General features: G+C 41.4%; 2 protein-coding genes across 2 annotated transcripts; one reads left to right on the top strand and one right to left on the bottom strand.

Moving 5' to 3' along the window:
* Positions 1-410: 410 nt before the first annotated feature.
* On the bottom strand, positions 411-14,226 carry parp1 (poly (ADP-ribose) polymerase 1). Its single transcript, XM_026194900.1, has 23 exons — positions 13,937-14,226; positions 12,679-12,841; positions 12,012-12,127; positions 11,684-11,898; positions 9,790-9,880; positions 9,576-9,692; positions 9,248-9,424; positions 8,618-8,780; positions 8,337-8,477; positions 8,005-8,244; positions 7,834-7,899; positions 7,613-7,745; positions 7,288-7,483; positions 7,073-7,201; positions 5,416-5,499; positions 3,424-3,546; positions 3,184-3,312; positions 2,942-3,040; positions 2,645-2,797; positions 2,377-2,504; positions 2,217-2,278; positions 1,831-1,945; positions 411-1,263 (listed from the first exon to the last, which is right to left on the bottom strand). Exons 1-23 carry the CDS (start codon positions 14,057-14,059, stop codon positions 1,182-1,184), a joined length of 3,045 nt encoding a protein of 1,014 aa, XP_026050685.1. The 5' UTR covers positions 14,060-14,226; the 3' UTR covers positions 411-1,181.
* Positions 10,048-11,671, top strand: adorb1a (adenosine receptor B1a). Its single transcript, XM_026194903.1, has 2 exons — positions 10,048-10,444; positions 10,518-11,671. The coding sequence occupies exons 1-2, from the start codon at positions 10,425-10,427 to the stop codon at positions 11,626-11,628; spliced, it is 1,131 nt and encodes a 376-aa protein (XP_026050688.1). The 5' UTR covers positions 10,048-10,424; the 3' UTR covers positions 11,629-11,671.
* Positions 14,227-18,373: the final 4,147 nt, after the last annotated feature.

Below are 18,373 nucleotides of genomic sequence, written 5' to 3'. Positions count from 1 at the left end.
TAAATGTATTTATTTTTACCTGCAGTTATACCAAGAAAGATTTTGTTTATACTATACGCAACATAAAACACAGCATATGGGGTACCATTTATCTATTAATTAGTAAATAACCAAATATACGTGAGATTTTTTTCTTAGCTGTGAGGAAAAAGCAGATGAAAAACTAAAAAAATAAATAAATCATTTGTGCAAATATGAGTTTCTAATCTCACAGAAAGTGTAAGTTTCTTCTTCCAATTTTTTCACTTTAGTAAGCTCATAAATTGTTACCATTAAATACAGAAAAATCCTGTTGCTGTTTTTTTTTTGCATATTAACTCTTTATTTTGTTACCCTACAGTGCCAATGGGAAATGAGGCAAGACAGTTTCTACTGCTTAAATCTCCTACCAAAATGAAGCCAAAGCCTGCTTTTTCAGAATCAGAATACTTTTATTGATCCCTAGAGGAAAGTATTTGACAATGATTTTTCATCAAGGTTATACCATTCCCAGGAATGCTCCTTAGCAAATGACCTTGATTTTTGCCTTCTCCAACAAACTGAAAGAAACCCTTCTTCATGTCTAATGTTTTATTTGGGTTTGAGAGAAGCAAGAAAAAGACATTTAAAAAAAAACACTTAGTATGGCCTTTTTTATCTTTTACAGGGCACCTTGCATAAACACTCATCACATTTTTTTTTCTTTTTAGTGAGGAAGACAGCTAGAGATGCGAACAAAACAAGTATATACATGTCAAAATGCTTACAGTATCTTAGTCTTCACTTTACTGTGGATTCACAGCAAATTATTGGTTTGTGTATGTTTGCAGACTGGCTCTTGAACACTCCTAAACTTGCAGGACTATACCTTATGAACTACAGGAAAATAAGATCTTTCTGCAGTGACAGATTACCAACACTTTCTGAAGTTGTCACCAGACCTCTCCAGGTACTGATGTACGCAATGTGAAGAAGCCAGTATTTAGGTACCTAATGTATTACTAAGGAAGCCTGCCACTTAATAAACCTGGTGAAAACACAATAAAGTGACAAGAGATTTCCAAGGATCCAACATGAAGGACGGTTTAGTATCACTCCTTTTTTAAACATCTTCGGTTGCAGAGAATGAAGCCCAAGCATTTTGGAGGCAACAGTGGTCTTTTTTTTCTTTCTTTATGAAGAAGCTTCGTGCGCAGCCCCTCTCACCACAGGGATGTCTGGTAGTTAAACTTGATCTTCAGAAGATACTTCAGATTTACCTGTGCTACATCATACACAATGTACCTGAGGGAGCACGGTTAAAGAAAACAGGTGGTACAGATACAAATTAAGCTGAAAACACAAATACCCTGACAATTTATTTTGTGGTGACTGCTGTTAGGACATAAACACAACCCTTCAACTGTCTCATCTTCATGTCTTCACTGCTATAAGCAGTGCAAATGAGTCGATTTATGCATGACAGCTGGGTGAGCTACACAATGAAAAGTGTAGTCCTGTATTAAAAGACAGAAAGCTATAAAACTGTTTCCATGGGTGAACTCACTGGTCTTTAATTTATTATACCTTACTTGTACTGCATGTTGAAAGTGACTTAACTTACCTTCCCTATTGTAAACCTCTCTTTGATCTTTGATGTGTAAATGCACCGAGTTGCTGCTATGTGACTGGATCATTAGATTTTGTATTAATGACAAATGAACAGATACACCTAATGAAATGGCCGGTGACTGTAAGATAGAAATGTAACAAATTTTACTCACCTTTTTAACTGCACAGGTTATGTACAGACAAGCAGGTAAAAAAAAAATCATTACACATATAACCAAACAAACTAATATTAGAGGATACTCGTTGTACAGCAGACTTGTGTCATCAATATTAGTGTGGACTCCTTTTCCCAGAGGCACTTGCACTCCATTTAAAGTGACAGTGGCATTTGGATCGGGAGCTGTTCTACCCAAACCTGTAATAAAAAAAACCCCAAAAGTGAATATTATTAAATGCACGCACATACACGCAGTTTTAAAAACTGACAGAGACAAAGGTAAATATTTCCTGCTGGGATGAATTTCATCGCGTTGTTAAGAACTACGCTGAAAAGCGTGGATCTAAATTACAGTTAGGGACACAGACTAAACAGAAATACAAAGCTTTAAGCACAATGTTTGCCATGTGAACCAAACACTTAGAAAAATAATACCAATTAAAATGCTGCAACCCATTATGTCTCTCACCTTTAACACTGTGCTTGCCCTTAGGTAATTTTGTAATATGAGAAGCCTTCTTCAGTTCATGCCTGCATTAGTTAAAAAGGAGGTTGCATTTATTTACACAGTCAGGCCAACATTTCAAAGGATGAAATATATATATTTTTGCATTCAGACCGTCACTTACATGTTTCCTAGAGCAACCTCGCCGAGCAGAATGAGGCCCACAGGATCTGACTGGGAGGTATGGCAGTAGTTCGCACTCTTGGACACCATGTCAGCAAAGTACACACCTTTGCCAAACATGTAACCAGTCTGGAGAAAATTAAGCAGGACTGTAATGTTATGCAGGACTAAACACTAGAAACTATGGGTAAAGTTGGGGTATTTATTAGAAGGAGAGGTTTTTAATTCTTCACATCTTATCATCAACCTGGTTTCAAAACAACACTCACCACTGGGGCTTCTGGAGGGGCGATGCGGAGACCCTGAGACAGAATACCGGCGTAGTTGGTGGTTCGAGAGCCGTGCCACAATAGCTGGCGATTGTGCAGCTCCTCGAATGGACGGTATCGCTGGTGCTCTCCCTCTCTGACAATTTTAAATATCTAAAATACAGAAACACAATCAGAAGACAAACTAAGATTCCAAATCTATTAAAGCCATTAAAATGAAGCGGTTGTCCTGCTTAAACCCATTTTTACCAAGTTAATCAATCAATAAATTCAAAAAAAGAAAAAAAAAAGACTTGCCTCTTGTACTTCCAGTGTGTACGTGTTGTGCGTAGCAGCGTGGGTGTTCTTAACGTATTGCACGATGATCTCAGCTTCACTTGTGGTCTTGTCAACAACCTGTAAAGCAACAGATGTGTCACATGCATTTTTTTGTTTTTACATTTCAAAACTTAAATCGATCATCAGGGCAAAAATGAAATCTTGCCCACCGTTGATGATTAAGAACAAAACTTTACTCTCTAAAGAGCTGTGCTCCTTACCTCAATCTTTGTCTTGAGTTTCTCATAGTTTATGTCGATGGGGTCTTTCTCATTGTCCTGGGCTCCTCCTCTCAGTAAGCTGTAAGCCACTTCAATATCCAACAGGTTGTCCAACATCTGAACTTTAGCCTAAAACAGTGATGCATTTACAGATCAACCTTTTTAAACTCTGCATTAGGCTTAGTGGTGACATGACAAAGAAAGGTCAAACTCTAGATTGGGCAGTTTATGAGTCCTTACTTGAATGTAGTCCAGGTTGTTGAGCAGTGGAGGCTTCTTCATGCCAAAGTCATGAGGTATTAGGGTATAAAAGCGATTGGAGAGATCCAGTATCTGCGCCTCAGACACACACTCTGACACAGCCTTTAACAAAAGTAAGTTAAAAATGTAAACGTTGCATGATCAGGAGCTGCACAGATCTCATCCAACCACTGGTACAGAAGGACTAGTTGTTATGTCCAAAATTCATTCCAAACAATAGTATTAAAATGGATTTCAAAGCATTACAGAGTTACCGTATTTTCACGACCATAAGGCGCACTTAAAAGTCTTAGATTTTCTTCAAAAAGTACGGCGCGCCCTATAGCGCAGTGCGCCCTGTGTGTTGTAAGGAGGACGTAGTAGAGAACACCATGAGAACGCTAAAGGGTGAAGTGTGGGCGCAACCCTGAAAATGGCAAAGAGACACGCTTATGAAGCACAGTTTAAACTGAAGGCCATCAGCTACGCGGAGGAACATGGAAATCGAGCAGCGGCGAGAGAATTTAAGATTAACGAATCGATGGTTCGCAAATGGAGGAAGCTAGAAAACAAGCTCCGGCAGGTCAAGAAAACGCAGCTGAGTTTCCGCGGACATAAGGCGAGGTGGCCCGAGTTGGAGGAAAGACTCGAGCGGTGGATCATCGAGCAAAGAACGAGCGGGAGAAGCATTTCGACGGTCACCATTCGGCTAAAAGCAGTTTCACTTTCACTTTTTGTGAAACTGTGCCATTTTTCCATCCGGACCAGGACTACGGTAGCGCAGCAACTTCCAGCGGATTATAAGGAAAAGCTGGCCATCTTCCGCTCCTACTGCAGCAAACACATCGGCGACAAAAACATCCAGCCCAGCCACATCACAAACATGGACGAGGTCCCGCTCACTTTTGACATCCCGGTGAGTCACACTGTGGAGAAGCAGGGGACCAGCACGGTAGCGATATGCACAACGGGGCACGAAAAGTCTTCTTTTACTGTTGTGCTTGGCTGCCATGCTAATGGACAGAAACTGCCGCCTATGGTGATTTTTAAGAGAAAGACTTTGCCTAAAGAGAAGTTTCCAGCAGGAATCATCATTAAGGCAAATGAAAAGGGCTGGATGGATGAGGAAATGATGAAAGAGTGGCTGAGGGAGATGTATGTAAGGAGACCAGGTGGTTTTTTCCACGCATCACCATCGCTCTTAATCTGTGACTCTATGCGTGCCCATCTCACAGCCGATGTGAAAAAACTAGTGAAACAAATGAACTGTGAGCTTGCTGTCATTCCGGGAGGCCTGACAAAGGAACTCCAACTGCTGGACATCGGTGTGAACCGCCCGTTCAAAGTAAGGCTGCGAGCGGCCTGGGAGCGATGGATGACCGATGGAGACCACAGTTTCACTAAGAATAGAAGGCAGCGCCGGGCGAGTTACGCCACAATTTGCGAATGGATTGTAGATGCTTGGGCTAACATGTCTGCTGGCACTGTTGTTCGAGCTTTCGCAAAAGCCGGCATCGTTTCCGAGGAGCCGCACGGCACGGAAAGTGACTCTGACAGTGAAGAAAGTGAACCTGGCATGTTTGATGGAGATTTAGCGCAGCTGTTCAATTCAGACACAGAGGATGAGGACTTCGATGGGTTTGATGATAAAAATGTGAGTACCAAACTTCGTTTTGCTCCTGCTTTATTTTTAAATACGCACACTTGTATGCTTGTGTGTTGTTGATGATGACGATTACTGGTAATAAAAATGTGAGTAAGGTACCGAACTCAGGTTTGCTCCCGCTTTATTTTTAAATACGCATACGGTACTTGTATGCGCCCTATGATCCAGTGCGCCTTATGTGTGTGTTAAATACAGTAATGGCACACATAACTGAGACTGCGCCTTTTAGTACAGTGCGTCTTATGGTCGTGAAAATACGGTATATAAAGAGGAATCCAACATAAATACCGATGCAACTCTCAGAGGAGCTGTTGACTGTCACTGACCTGCTGTACTTCAGTGAGGAGCGCATAGGCACTCTGGATTTGCCTCTTGCTCAGCTTACCGAGTGGCATCTTCTGGAGGTCAATCTGCAGACAGAAGAAGAATAAATCAGCCTGTCAAGTGCAAAAATACTGGTGGATGCCAGTGCTACCCCTCAGCATTCTAGTAGTTCCAGTATGGTATCATTTTCAAAATCCTCTGTTGCCTTGTTCTCAAGTTATGACATTCGCAACCTTGCGTTTCAAAGCCAGCTGCCCAACGCCCAGCAGGGTCAGCCTTTTACAGCTGAGGGGTAATAATAAGTAGTAATGCTCACAGAGCACTTTACATCATTATAAATTAACTTATTGTATTAGAAGAGTTATCTAATCTGCTGCTAAAATAAAAAGCACTTAAAATGTTCTTTGTGAATGAAGACGAGTATTTTCCTTAAATTGTTTAATCTCTTAAACATCAGTAAATTATTTTCATGTCTGTGACAACAGCCTAAAATGTCAAAAACTAAAGCACATTTACATTTATCCAGACGTCAATCTACAGCATCAGACACGATTTTTTGGGTTTTTTATATTAGCCGCACCTGACCAAAAGCCGCAGGTGTTTCAATATTGACTTATCATATGTAAGAGAATATGCACAAAGCGAATTGTCAGGAAAGAGATGGCTGTTTGGAGACACACCCCTTTTATTAATATTTTGAAAATCAAGTTATGGGTACATATTTGCACATGTGCTGTGCTTCATAAATGAGTAACAAATGTAGTACATAACAATAACCTACAGCACACCAGAAAAATAGATTCAGACTACCTTTTAGGCTCAGGTGCAGTGACACGGCTTTAACAAGAAGAAAAGTCAGTCATTCACCACCATCTTCCTGCGCACTAAAACCACTAAAGTCCTCTTCTCCAGTGTCGGAAACGAACAGGATCAGGATGGCTTCGTCATCCACTCTCAGCTTCTTTCCTTCGTTGTCACTTTCAAAACCAAAGATAATCCTCATTGTCATTGTCAGTGTCAGAGTCGAACACCCTCTGAAGGGCCGTGGCGGTGTCCTCCTCTTCATCATGCAGCAGTCCAGCCCTTCGAAATCCGTTGGTGATCGTGGATGTTTGCACACTTTTCCACGCTGTCAGAATCCACCGGTAGAGTTGAGCACAACTTGCTTTTCGCAAGTTTATCGCCGCTCGTCATCCACGACTCCCGCTGAACGCATAGCGCTACTTTGAAGTTTGTTTTTCGCGCTACTTGTACGGCACTATGTTGCCTGGCGGATGGACATGTGACCAACATACCACTCTTGAACCCCGATCCTTCCGCCAGGCAACGTAGTGCCGTACAACAGCGGAACAAACAAAACAAATCGTCTTACGATATGACAAAAATCATGGACAATCCATAGAAAAGCCGCACCTGACTAAAAGCCGCAGGGTTCAAAGCTTGTGCAAAAAGTAGCGGCTTATAGCCCGACATTTACGGTACTTCTTAAAGTTGTACTTCTAAGTCAAAATATTACTGTATACTGCATATGTTTTATCCATCTGACTTGAATGAATGAACTTGCGAAAATGTGAAGTAAATACCACATCGGGCGAAATGGTAAAAATAACCCAAAGAACTGGAAGATCCTGATTTCAGTGTGTGGTAGGCAAGTCTTACCTCAAACTCGACCATGGCCTTCTTCATGCTTTCTACATCAAAGATCATCTTGATTAGCTCCTGGACAGGTTTGGCCAGCTTTGACTTGGTGCCAGCCGTGGCTGTCAGCCTCTTCACTGCCTCCTCATCCTGCACAGAAACACAAGGGGTCACTAAGAAATTAAAAATCCACAACATGTCAGACGAGATGTTGACTTATTACTGTGTATGTGTACCTGTCCGTAGTCAATCTCCAGCGGGTAGAACTTATTGGGATATTTGGTGAAGTTGGACGAGCCCCAGTCATTGCCCGTCTTCTCCTTGTACACACCCAGGAAATTATCCAGAGCAGAGTTCTTGTCATGGAATTTGTCCAACTTGTTTCCTCCGATAGTTGTACCCACTCTGCCCCATGACCTGAACACCCAGTACCTACACGCATGTCACAGAGGGAAGAGATACATGAGTTAGTGTCTGGATAGATAACATTTCCACGAATGGGGGGAAATGGTAAACAATAGGCAAAGCCTAACTGCAGCCAACACAAAGAGGTCCGATTACCGTTTCTGTACATCATCCTCAAGCAGCTGCAGTTTATAGTAAGAGTTAGTTCCTCTGACAATATCCACAAGACCGAGTGTAGCACTGTACATCTTCCCATTCTGCTCCAAGACATGGGCACTGTTCTCCAGACCTGGGAAAAAAATAATAATTAATTAAAATTGTGGGGGGGAAAAAAAAAGAGAAATGAAGCATTTTCAGTCCATGGTACTAATGACTACCTGAGTCTGGATCCACAGCAGCTCCACCTTTGACTGTGAGTTTCATCTTCTTGGATTTGCTACCACCTGTAATGCCACAACTGTTTAATGTATGCACTAAATGTCACATTGTATACCGCCGCAATTGTTCTAATGCATTCATTCAGTATTTCCACATTAAGTGCCCTTTACCTTCCTCCTCTTTCACCCTCCCTGTGCTCTTAGTAGCCTGTGTTCCAGACTTGGAGGCCACAGATGGAGCCTGAGCTTCGACTTTAACCTCTGCCCCCCAGGGGGAGATGGCGTGCAGGGAGACCAGCTCCTGGAGGGCTTTGCCCGATGACTTGATGTCAGTGAGGAAATCCTCAGAGACCACACGCACGCCAGCGTCCCTTACTTCCTCCATCTTCTTACTCATCTTCTCCACCTCCTCTGTCAATACATGGCAAAGTTTGATGTTATATCATTCCTTTTCTTACTGAGAGTACTTGTGATAATTCTCTCTTTAACAAATCATTACTCACTCTTGGTGCTTATACACAATGAGGCCTTGTTGACTGTGCCGGTAATCTTTCCACCGAGCTCTTCCACAGCAGCTTTCAGATCATCCTTGTTCTTAGTCAGCTTGCCCACAGTCAGCAGCTTCATGCCAGTAAGAGGCTTGTCTAAGGGACAAAACACACAGAATAAAACATTTTGTTAATAACAAGAAAAATGTTAAGAATTTTTTCATTGCATTTTGTCCGTGGTACCAAGAGGAAGGAAGATTTTTAATGTTTTACACAGTCTTTTAAGTTTTTCTCACCTGAAGGTGCTCCCTGTGGCAGTGGCTCGGTCGGAGCGCTGGATGCACTCGGTAGTGGTTCTGATTTGGCCGCTGTCAGGGTTTTTGTGGGAGCCTCTTTAGGGTAAACCCTGTCCTGCCGCTTGAATTTGAATTTTTTCAGAAAAGAAACTTCGTGGAATTCCTAAAATGGAAAGAGAGAATATTTCAGAGACACAGAGCAAACAGGTAACTACAAATTAGTTTTATATAGCAGTTTAATTTTTCTTCCTCAGTCCTGCTCATTGGCTAAGGCCACCTCATTTATTTACTTTTCATTTTCCCATTGGTGACAGTACGTATTCTAGAAAGTTTCACACGCTCCACCAGGAAAGACTGTTGTTGGTGTCAAAAAACTAAGACAGTACCACCACAGAAAACTTAGGATGATTCAGTGACTACGGGAGGGGCTACTGCAAGAAATATAATACAGACTGACACATGCAGCCCACAGATTTTGTCCAGGGCAGCTATCCAGCCATAGTAATTGCTCCAGCTTGTGCTGTGCTAACAGGAATGTGGACTAGTTGTTAAAAGGTAACAAAGACAAACTTGTTCTGCAACTGTGGAAAAGACGTCTACATATAGTTAGAGTGAGATGAGGTGACCAACCTTGGGAATGACCCAGTCTTTGCGTAAGGGTGTTGTGGTTTTGAACACACACTTTGTCCAGGCAGAAATGTTTCCTGTGCAGTAATAGGCGTCACCCTTAAACACCAGCTGGCCCTGGCACTCCTTACAGGCCTCGAGAGCACCAAAAGCCATACCATCGGCCAGGCTGTCAACTACCTGCAAGTCCAAAAACATTCGTCATCAAACAGAAGAACAGCAGCACTCCTCAGAAAATTTTAGCTTTAACTGTATTCATGAGCAGTAAATATAGAATCATCTCCTTTCCAATATGCTACGTTAGACACAAAATACAACAAGCTTCTCTTACATTGGTCTCTCCAGAGGGAACTTCCTGGCCATTTGCAATCAGCAGCTCCTTCATATCATTGGCTGAACAATATTTTCGCAGCTTGTCCTTAATTCCCCAAATAAGCTGGCTTTGATTCTGCAGAGAAGTGCAGCCAAGACACACGCACAAACAAATTAATGCAACATCGGAAAAGATCAAAGTTTAACACGTGAGAAGTAACATTAAAAAGTACCTTTAACTGTTCTTCTAGCTTTTTCTTCTCGTCGTCTTCTTCTCTCTTCTGTTTTTTTGACGCTCCATCAACATCATCAGTTTTCCGCTTTCTGTGAGGACAAACATAACATTTCTTTAAAACTTTTTTTTTCAGTTAGTTCAACAAGGACAAAAGGAAGGTGAAAAAACATCCAAATTAGCTTCCTAACTGAGCCTCAGAGGATCACAGGATAGCAGTCAAGATGAGGAACAACAAGCCTGATTCTGACACCTTCAGTCATTAAGCAGATCCAATTGGGCCTAATCAGTTAATGGACACACACAAACGCAAGTTGGTACATGTCTGCACAGCCCCAGGTGTCAGTGTTGATATCGTGCATTCTGCTCTGACGAGGAAAATGCTTTTAGCATCCTGGGAGACCAGACATGCACACGTGTTTCAGTTAATGACCATCCAAGTCTCAGACAAACCTCACTCATCAGACAACAGCTGAATCTATGGGGAGGAGGAGGATGGGGGTGGGGCTGCACATAAATCAATGTGGTAATGCGTTTCAGCAGAAGTCTGTTTGCTTTTTTTCTGAGTGAAGACGGCCAGTGAAAGAATAATACTGAAGAAGCTTTTAGATTCTCTGCTAAAATCATCGTAAACAGATGCGAGCTGCTGCAGACGGGTGAGTAATTTTCCTTCTTTAATGCATTTTATTACCACTCCAAGTTTGTTTTGCACCTTATTTCTCTTTTTAGGACAAACATGGAGGCCACCACAGCATTGTTCCAACTCTACACTTTCCAAAAAACAACAAGCAACTCCTCCCATCTGTTGCCCCCTTTTCTAAAAGCTTTCCAGAACTTTTCATCTGCTTCCATTTCTAATGCCTCCTATTCAGCGTCGCCTCCACCTGAAGACTTGGTGATTTCCCCCAACGTGACGTACATGGCGGCTGAGCTCGTCATCGCCTTTTTCTCCACTACAGGAAATCTACTGGTCTGTGTCGCTGTGGGCCTCAACCGCAAATTGCGCACCGTCACCAACTACTTCCTGGTCTCGCTCGCAGTTGCTGACATTTGTGTGGGCGCAATCGCCATTCCCTGTGCCATCCTGACCGACATTGGCATGCCGCACCACAATCTCTACCTGTGTCTTCTCATGCTCAGCGTTTTAATCATGTTCACCCAGAGCTCCATCTTCAGCTTGCTGGCAGTGGCTGTGGAGCGCTACATCGCCATCTTCATGCCTTTCCGATACCAGGTCCTGATGACGCCTCGCAACGCTGTGCTGGTGATCCTCGCCACATGGATTCTGGCGTTTCTCATCGGACTTGTGCCTCTGATGGGCTGGCACAAGACGCCGCCTGACACGGGCTACTGTTTCTTCGTCCTTGTGGTGGACATGACCTACATGGTCTATTTCAATTTCTTTGCTTGCGTGCTCACTCCTCTGGTGATCATGTTCCTCATCTACGCCCAAATCTTTGTCACAGTTAAGCAGCAAGTGCGGCGCATCACATCTGAGCAAAGCGGCAGAGGTGACGGACAAATCAGGACCGCGGCCAGCATGCGGCGAGAGATGAAGACAGCTACTTCTCTCTTTCTGGTTCTTTTCCTCTTTACGGTCTGCTGGATCCCACTTCACATAATCAACTGCTTCCTGCTTCTGTGTCCACGCTGCTATGTACCTCTTGAGCTTCTGCTCACAGCCATCATCTTGTCACACGCAAACTCTGCTGTCAACCCTTTCCTTTATGCCTACACCATGACGGCTTTCAGGGACACATTTAAAGCTATTTTTATGTGCTGCAGGACAGTGGTGGACAGAGAGGCTTTAAATGAGACCAACAGCAGGGATCAACGCTAGAGCTGATCATAACTTTAATCCCAGGCTTCAAACCGAATAAATGATTTTGGCTCACCCCTCAGATTTGACAGCAGGGAGCCTCTTCTTGAGCTCTTCTTTGTCCTCTGCCCGCAGTGCATTGAATCCCTTCAGCTGAGCGGCGCTATACTCGGGCTTGAAAACCAGCTCCTCCCTGCGGCTCACGAAACACGCCGTGTGGTACCAGCGGTCAATAAGACCCAGCTGTGGCTTCTCGGGGTCCACAGTTTTCTTGGACACACGAATCTGATCCTGGAGGTTCAAATGGATCAAATATTTATGGGAAAATGACAAAGTTAACCCACCAGATGATTAAATAATTAAATTTAAACAACAGTTTTCAGACAATAAAAGCAGTCCCAAACCTTTTCTATTTTCTGCTCACAGCCTTTGCATGTGCTGCGGTTTGACTTGGCGTATTCCACAGCAAAGTCATTCAGCGTCTTCTCGCCTTTAGCGCCACCCTTCTGGTCACCTTTCCCTACAAGATCAAAAATTGAACATGTATATCTTTTTATAGCTGGTTCAGTTATCAGTAATAAAACATATCATGATGAGTCTACAGATGTATAGATATATGTATAGGTTAAATCTGAGTTATGTCAGACCAACTACAATTGAAATAGCTGTCTGTTTTCATTCAAATGACTGACAGACTCAGTGTTCAGCTCTAAATAAGCCTACCAAAGCTTCACCTATAGTCTAGTCATCAGGAAACCATTTAAAATATATAATACAGTCTTTGATTTTCTTTCCAAAGTCAACAACTGCTATAAATCCTTGTGACTGAGCAGGTAATTATGTTCTCCTCTCATGATAAGGGCATTTACACTAAAGAGTGAAATTACTTTATGATTTGTCTTTGCTGTTGCACTGATTGATTCTTTGATATAGCAATGTTTAACCGCTGCTTAGTAACACTGTTACTCCTCCGATTGCCTATTATAACTAAAAGAAGCTTAAGATAACATTAATTAAGTCGTCCAACCATTTCCACGAGGGGTCACAGCCTAATAAAACTGAAGTACTGACCTCCTGCGGCGCCACCGCTTTCTATGGCCTTTTTCACCTTCTGTTGGTCATCCCAGCGGAGATCAGAAAACCCAGCGATATCAGCGGTGGACTGAGCTGATGCTCGCTGCCAGAAGCAGGAAAAGTGGTGCCAGTGGGGGACCTTCCCATCAAACATGGGAGACTGGAGAACAAAAAACACAGATGTTTAACTTTACAGTGTAAAGCGTCTCTAATTGCTTCTTCCAGCTCGATGGTTATATGATGCCTCAGAAGGGTAATATTTTCCTGCCAGACTTATTTAATCATCTCTTTTCTTTACCAATGCAATGTTATGTGTAGGGCATTCAATCCATTTATTACATGACACAAAGATACTTTGGAACTACTCTTAAGTTAAATCCAGGTTGTGCAAAATTTTGACAAACAGCCCATGGCTTTGAGACATTTTTGTGGACATCAGTATAAAAAAATAAGATGTAAACATGCCGTTTTCTAGCATGTATAGCTATGAAAATTGAATAAATATTGTATATTTAGGACATAACACATTTTTTAAGGTTTATATACAAAGATTCAAAAACATATTTTTCTTATTTTACTAAGGCATACTTTATACAATGTGTAAACTAAAGTGGCTCAAGAATAGAGCCCTGTGTGACCCCTACATTCATAAAAAAGGTGCATGAAGTGCACAAAAAGTACTTTACACTTTGAGGATTTGTATGAATTACACAGACTGAATGTGGCAGGTCTTTAGAGAGAAAAGTTGAGTGACCTGAGAATCCTGAGCTGTTCCCATCAACCATGAGTAAACAGGCAGCCACATAAGCAGCTCTCCGACTCTTTAAGTGATTACCTCTCTGTGGGGCAGCAGCAGTTACCACGCAGTGGTATTTCTGCTTCTGTGTGCTGTGATTTTTTTTCCCCTATTATTTGTCTTCTGGGGTAGACAAACTCTGAATATCTGCAGCCTTCAAGCATAAATTAAATTAGCTCATGAAATGCAAGATGCATAATAGCCAGACAGAGACAAAAAGGCTCCGCGGCTCTTTGTGATGGACAGGAGTGCACAGACAATGTCAGCCATTTAAATGCTAACGAGGGCCTGATTCGGCGCAACTGAAACCACACCATAAGCTGTATTTTCCTACTCTCCAGTCTGCTCCTACCCATCCACTACACCCGTACAACAGCCCGCATGCTTTACTCAGATAGCAGCACCCAGATAGCAAGCCAGTTAACGGAGCGGCTTTGCCTCCACACGTCGCCACCTTACCTGCACCATGATAGCCATCCTCAGCGAGTCTTTAGCTATGTTTTCTTTGCATTTTTTGCACGACGCGCGGCCACTTTTGGCGTATTCTACCCTGTACAGCTTGTCCTCTTGTGAGTCTGCCATAGTTGATTTTTTTTAATTTTTTAAATAAAACAGAACTACACAAATTCACCACGAGCCGAACAACTTTCTTCGGGTGACGAGGAACCGCAACAATCAACGCACTGGCGGAGAGAAGCCCGCGTGCCTGCAGAGAGAAGAGTCACGTGGAGAGTTCTCACTCCGTCTCTGTTTCCCACCGCACCAGCGGCTCTCTCATCTGGGAAAACTACAGCTCTAAACTCGCAATCTCAATCCCATTCTTCCCGAGTGAGATATGAGCGAGTGAAGGTGACAGTATGCTGCACATGCATACATCTTAAAGTGTGATTTTTAAGATTTAGACATTGAAATTTGGAGTTTAGCCTCTGAAGTAGAGCCTGTGATGCATGGTGTGCTACATGTGCTGCAGATAATATCGGTAATAAAGAGGCTATATCATTTTTGTAATCACTGTGTATGCATACAAAATGTTTGCCCTGTGTCACATTAAGGCCTTCACTCCGGACCCGTGGTACCGGACCTGTGTGCTGTGGTACAATGATGTTTTCATTGTTTTCATACATGTTTTAAATCATTTATCCTGCAGTAATGTCCCTTTTGGCATTAATAAAGTACCTACCTACACTAAAGACCAGAACTGAATTAAGATCTAAAGGAAAATAATTCAAAACTTTATCAAAATGACACAAAATCCATTAACACATACCTTAAAAATTAAATGACTAAAATATGCAACTGAATTGTGTAAAACTAAAAAACAACAGCAACAACAAAAAACAACAACAACAAACCCTTTTCAGCTTTGCTTAGATTTGCATCTTGACTTAAGAAACACAGAAATTCTCTTCAGTACTATACAAAATCCAACAGATACATGAAAAACACTGTGACTATTAACATTATTATGATTAATGTATAGTATTATTATGTTTATTATATGATTATTATGATTATATTATTATTATATGATTATATTACTGTTATGCTTAAGGCTTTTATAAAGGCTTTTTATAGACCATATATTTATATTTGATTAATTTTAGAAAAAAATGTGAAAATAAATATATTTCTGTCCTATGACAACAGTGAAGCAGCATTCAGTGAGATAATGTTACAGAACCTTAATCGAAAAATTTAATGGAAAATAAAACCAGTATGTGATTGCAGTCTACAATGTTTGTCAGGAAACCTTTGTTTATGTCTAGGAAAGGAGTGTTAGATACTAGATGAGCTAACTTCTGTAGAGATTATGTTTTGGTTTTTTTTCTGTGAACCTTCCGGGTGAACCATCTTTCAAAATAGAGCATCAGTGAGCCGGCTGCAGAATACCCGCGCTGGCTGCAGACAAAACTAATGGAGTCACGAGCAATCGTCGTGACTATCAAAGAAAGGAAGACACACCTCCAAGAAGAATACACCTTGAAAAAAGAGTTTAATAAGAGTCTCATGTCATTAACAATTAATAATACAGAGTTAAAAAATTAAAAGCACCCAGCTTTATGGCAACAATTGATTTTATTAATAGAAACTGGACTGGTTTGAATGTTTTTGTAAAAATTATATTAAAAAATGAAGTAAAAAGTTTTGCTGATACAGACGTACTATTCGCCGTGAACATTTCTATACTGTAACAACAATTAAACGTGTCTTTGGTATCTATTTAAAAACTGCACAAAGTCCCATAGAGGAGCTTAACATTAATATTTAAAGTTAAAAGACAAACAAAATAAAGACTGGCGTGAATTTGTGTCAGTTTGAATCAGACCTACAATGTAAAACATTCCTACATCAAGAGAAACCAAGCATCTTTGTTTGATTTTGATTTTAATAAATGATCAAGGTAAAAAAGAAAAAAAAAGTACACCATTTTACATATCTGGACATAATCACTCTGGTTCTTAGTTAGGACCGAAACTTCAGCTGAACAACAAAATAACATCAACATATGACATATTACACAGTGTCGTCCACAAAAACTAAGCCAAAGTGCAGAAGCAGAGTGTGAAAAACTAAGTGCACTCTTACTGTTTCCATAGGAATTAACAGAGGAAGTAGCAGACAGGTCCTGCTAATTAAATGCACTTAATTAATTGATTGTCAGTGAGTATGAGCACCTATAAAGAAGTAGAACTTTTGGCAGTTTGATGGTCTGCTGCATTCAGGTGTGTGTTAATGCCAAGGAGCAAAGCAAAGGCTGCCTATCAGTCCGGAAAAGTTTATAAAGAAACTTCCAAACAATTTGATGTCCATCATTCTATAGTGAAAAACCTTATTCTCACTATTATATTATATATCTCACTATTATAATATCTTTTGCTATAATGCACAGCATCATATTTGGTGAAAACATAGCATATCAGCACATGCACCTCGTACTAGCTCTCAAGCACGGTGGTGGAATTGTAATACTCTGGGCTTGTTTTGCAGCAACAGGAAGTTGCAGTCATTCCTCTGTATACCAAAGTATTCTAGAGTCACATGTGAATGGCCTGGTATGGTAAATGGCCTGTATTTATATAGCGCTTTTTACTAGTCCCTAAGGACCCCAAAGCGCTTTACATATCCAGTCATCCATCCACCCATTCACGCACACATTCACACACTGGTGATGGCAAGCTACATTGTAGCCACAGCTACCCTGGGGCGCACTGACAGAGGCGAGGCTGCCGGACACTGGCGCCACCGGGCCCTCTGACCACCACCAGTAGGCAACGGGTGAAGTGTCTTGCCCAAGGACACAACGACCGAGACTGTCCGAGCCGGGGCTCGAACCGGCAACCTTCCGATTACAAGGCGAACTCCCAACTCTTGAGCCACGATCGCCCCGCCACCTTTGTGACAGGGAAAAATTGTAATTGACTCATTGAACAGTAAAATGATCCCAAGCACAGAAGCAAATCTGCAACAGAATGGTTGAAAAAAGAAACGAATCAAGAAGTTGCAATGGCTCGGTCAAAGACCAGACCTTAACTGACTGAAATGCTGAAAGAGAGCTGTTCATAAATGATTGGCTGCAAACAATATTACAAAATTCCTCCACAGGGATGTGAGATACTGATAACGTTTATCAGGGCTTAAACATGGGACTCTCCACCATTTGATCTTAGAAATGAAGAAGCTTCACGGATGACAGGTGAAACTTAGAGGAGTCCACTCGCTTTTCTTTCCCAGCCCCTTGGATTACCATGACCTGGATGACTGAGGACCTTCACATAGATAAAGTTTTACAGAAAACATTTACATCAAGTTATTGTTGCTAAATGTGGTTCTACAAGTTACGGAGGTGGACTTAGTGTACTTTCACACACTGCTTCTACATGTGGTGTTCTACATCTGAGGTTGTATTTCAATGCATTTAAGATCTTGTAAGGATGAAATGATTTTTTTAGGTCCTAACACAAAGAACCTTAGTACTGACAGAGGTTTTGCTTTCTTTTTTACCATGACAGTAAGAGGAATACAGTGATATGTGAGGTGTTTTTGGCATTAAAACTGTTTCAGTGTTCCTCTTCTGAATCTCATAAATTCAGAACAACACTGACTCTGACAAGATAGAAAATAAGAAATAGTGGCTCAGTTGAAACTATGCAAATACAGTATTTACAAAAGTAAACCAAGCAGCAATCACTTTATAAATAAAGGGATTTTCTTTCTTTTTGGATTATGTTGCATGAGTGAAATATACTGACCAAAATCTCTTTAACACATGTGAAATTATTGGATATAAAGTAGAAATAATGCTTGACTTCACAACATAAATGTACTAATTAAGATAATACAAACAAACAAACAACATTCTATATTGGCCATTTGTAGTCTATGAGAATTTGTACTAAGAGGTAGTGTTTTGCTTGGAGGTCTGGAGTCTTGCTGATGTGTTATCCCAGCAAACATAAAGACATGTTGGCTCGCTCTTTCTTTCTTTCTTTCTTTCTTTCTTTCTTTCTTTCTTTCTTTCTTTCTTTCTTTCTTTCTTTCTTTCTTTCTTTCTTTCTTTCTTTCTTTCTTTCTTTCTTTCTTTCTTTCTTTCTTTCTTTCTTTCTTTCTTTCTTTCTTTCTTTGGCTGTAGCTCAAGTGGTAGAGCAGGTCATCCACTGATCGGAAGGTTGGTGGTTCGATTCCTGGCTTCCCCTAGTCTACATGCCAAATGTCCTTGGGCAAGATACTAACCCCAAAATTGCTCTCCGATGCATCCATCGGAGTATGAATGTGTGTGAGTGTTAGCTATAGCGCACTTAGAAAGATGTGCTTGTGCGAATGGGTGTGAATGGGTGAATGCACAAGTTGTGTAAAGCGCTTTGAGTGCTCAGATGAGTAGAAAAGCGCTATATAAGA

This window comes from Astatotilapia calliptera, chromosome 15, assembly GCF_900246225.1.
Source record: "Astatotilapia calliptera chromosome 15, fAstCal1.2, whole genome shotgun sequence".
Classification (NCBI taxonomy): domain Eukaryota; kingdom Metazoa; phylum Chordata; class Actinopteri; order Cichliformes; family Cichlidae; genus Astatotilapia; species Astatotilapia calliptera.
The sequence above is the reverse complement of the archived record's forward strand: the minus strand, read 5'-3'. Positions and strand labels throughout refer to the sequence as shown.

Coding starts and splice junctions, on each gene's coding strand:
- adorb1a (XM_026194903.1), top strand. CDS start 10,425: ATGCGAGCTGCTGCAGACGG. Junction 10,445..10,517: donor ATGCGAGCTGCTGCAGACGG/GTGAGTAATTTT, acceptor TTCTCTTTTTAG/GACAAACATGGAGGCCACCA.
- parp1 (XM_026194900.1), bottom strand. CDS start 14,059: ATGGCAGACTCACAAGAGGACAAGCTGTACAGGGTAGAATACGCCAAA. Junction 12,128..12,678: donor AAGCGGTGGCGCCGCAGGAG/GTCAGTACTTCA, acceptor TTGATCTTGTAG/GGAAAGGTGACCAGAAGGGT. Junction 7,202..7,287: donor TGGAGATTGACTACGGACAG/GTACACATACAC, acceptor GTTTCTGTGCAG/GATGAGGAGGCAGTGAAGAG.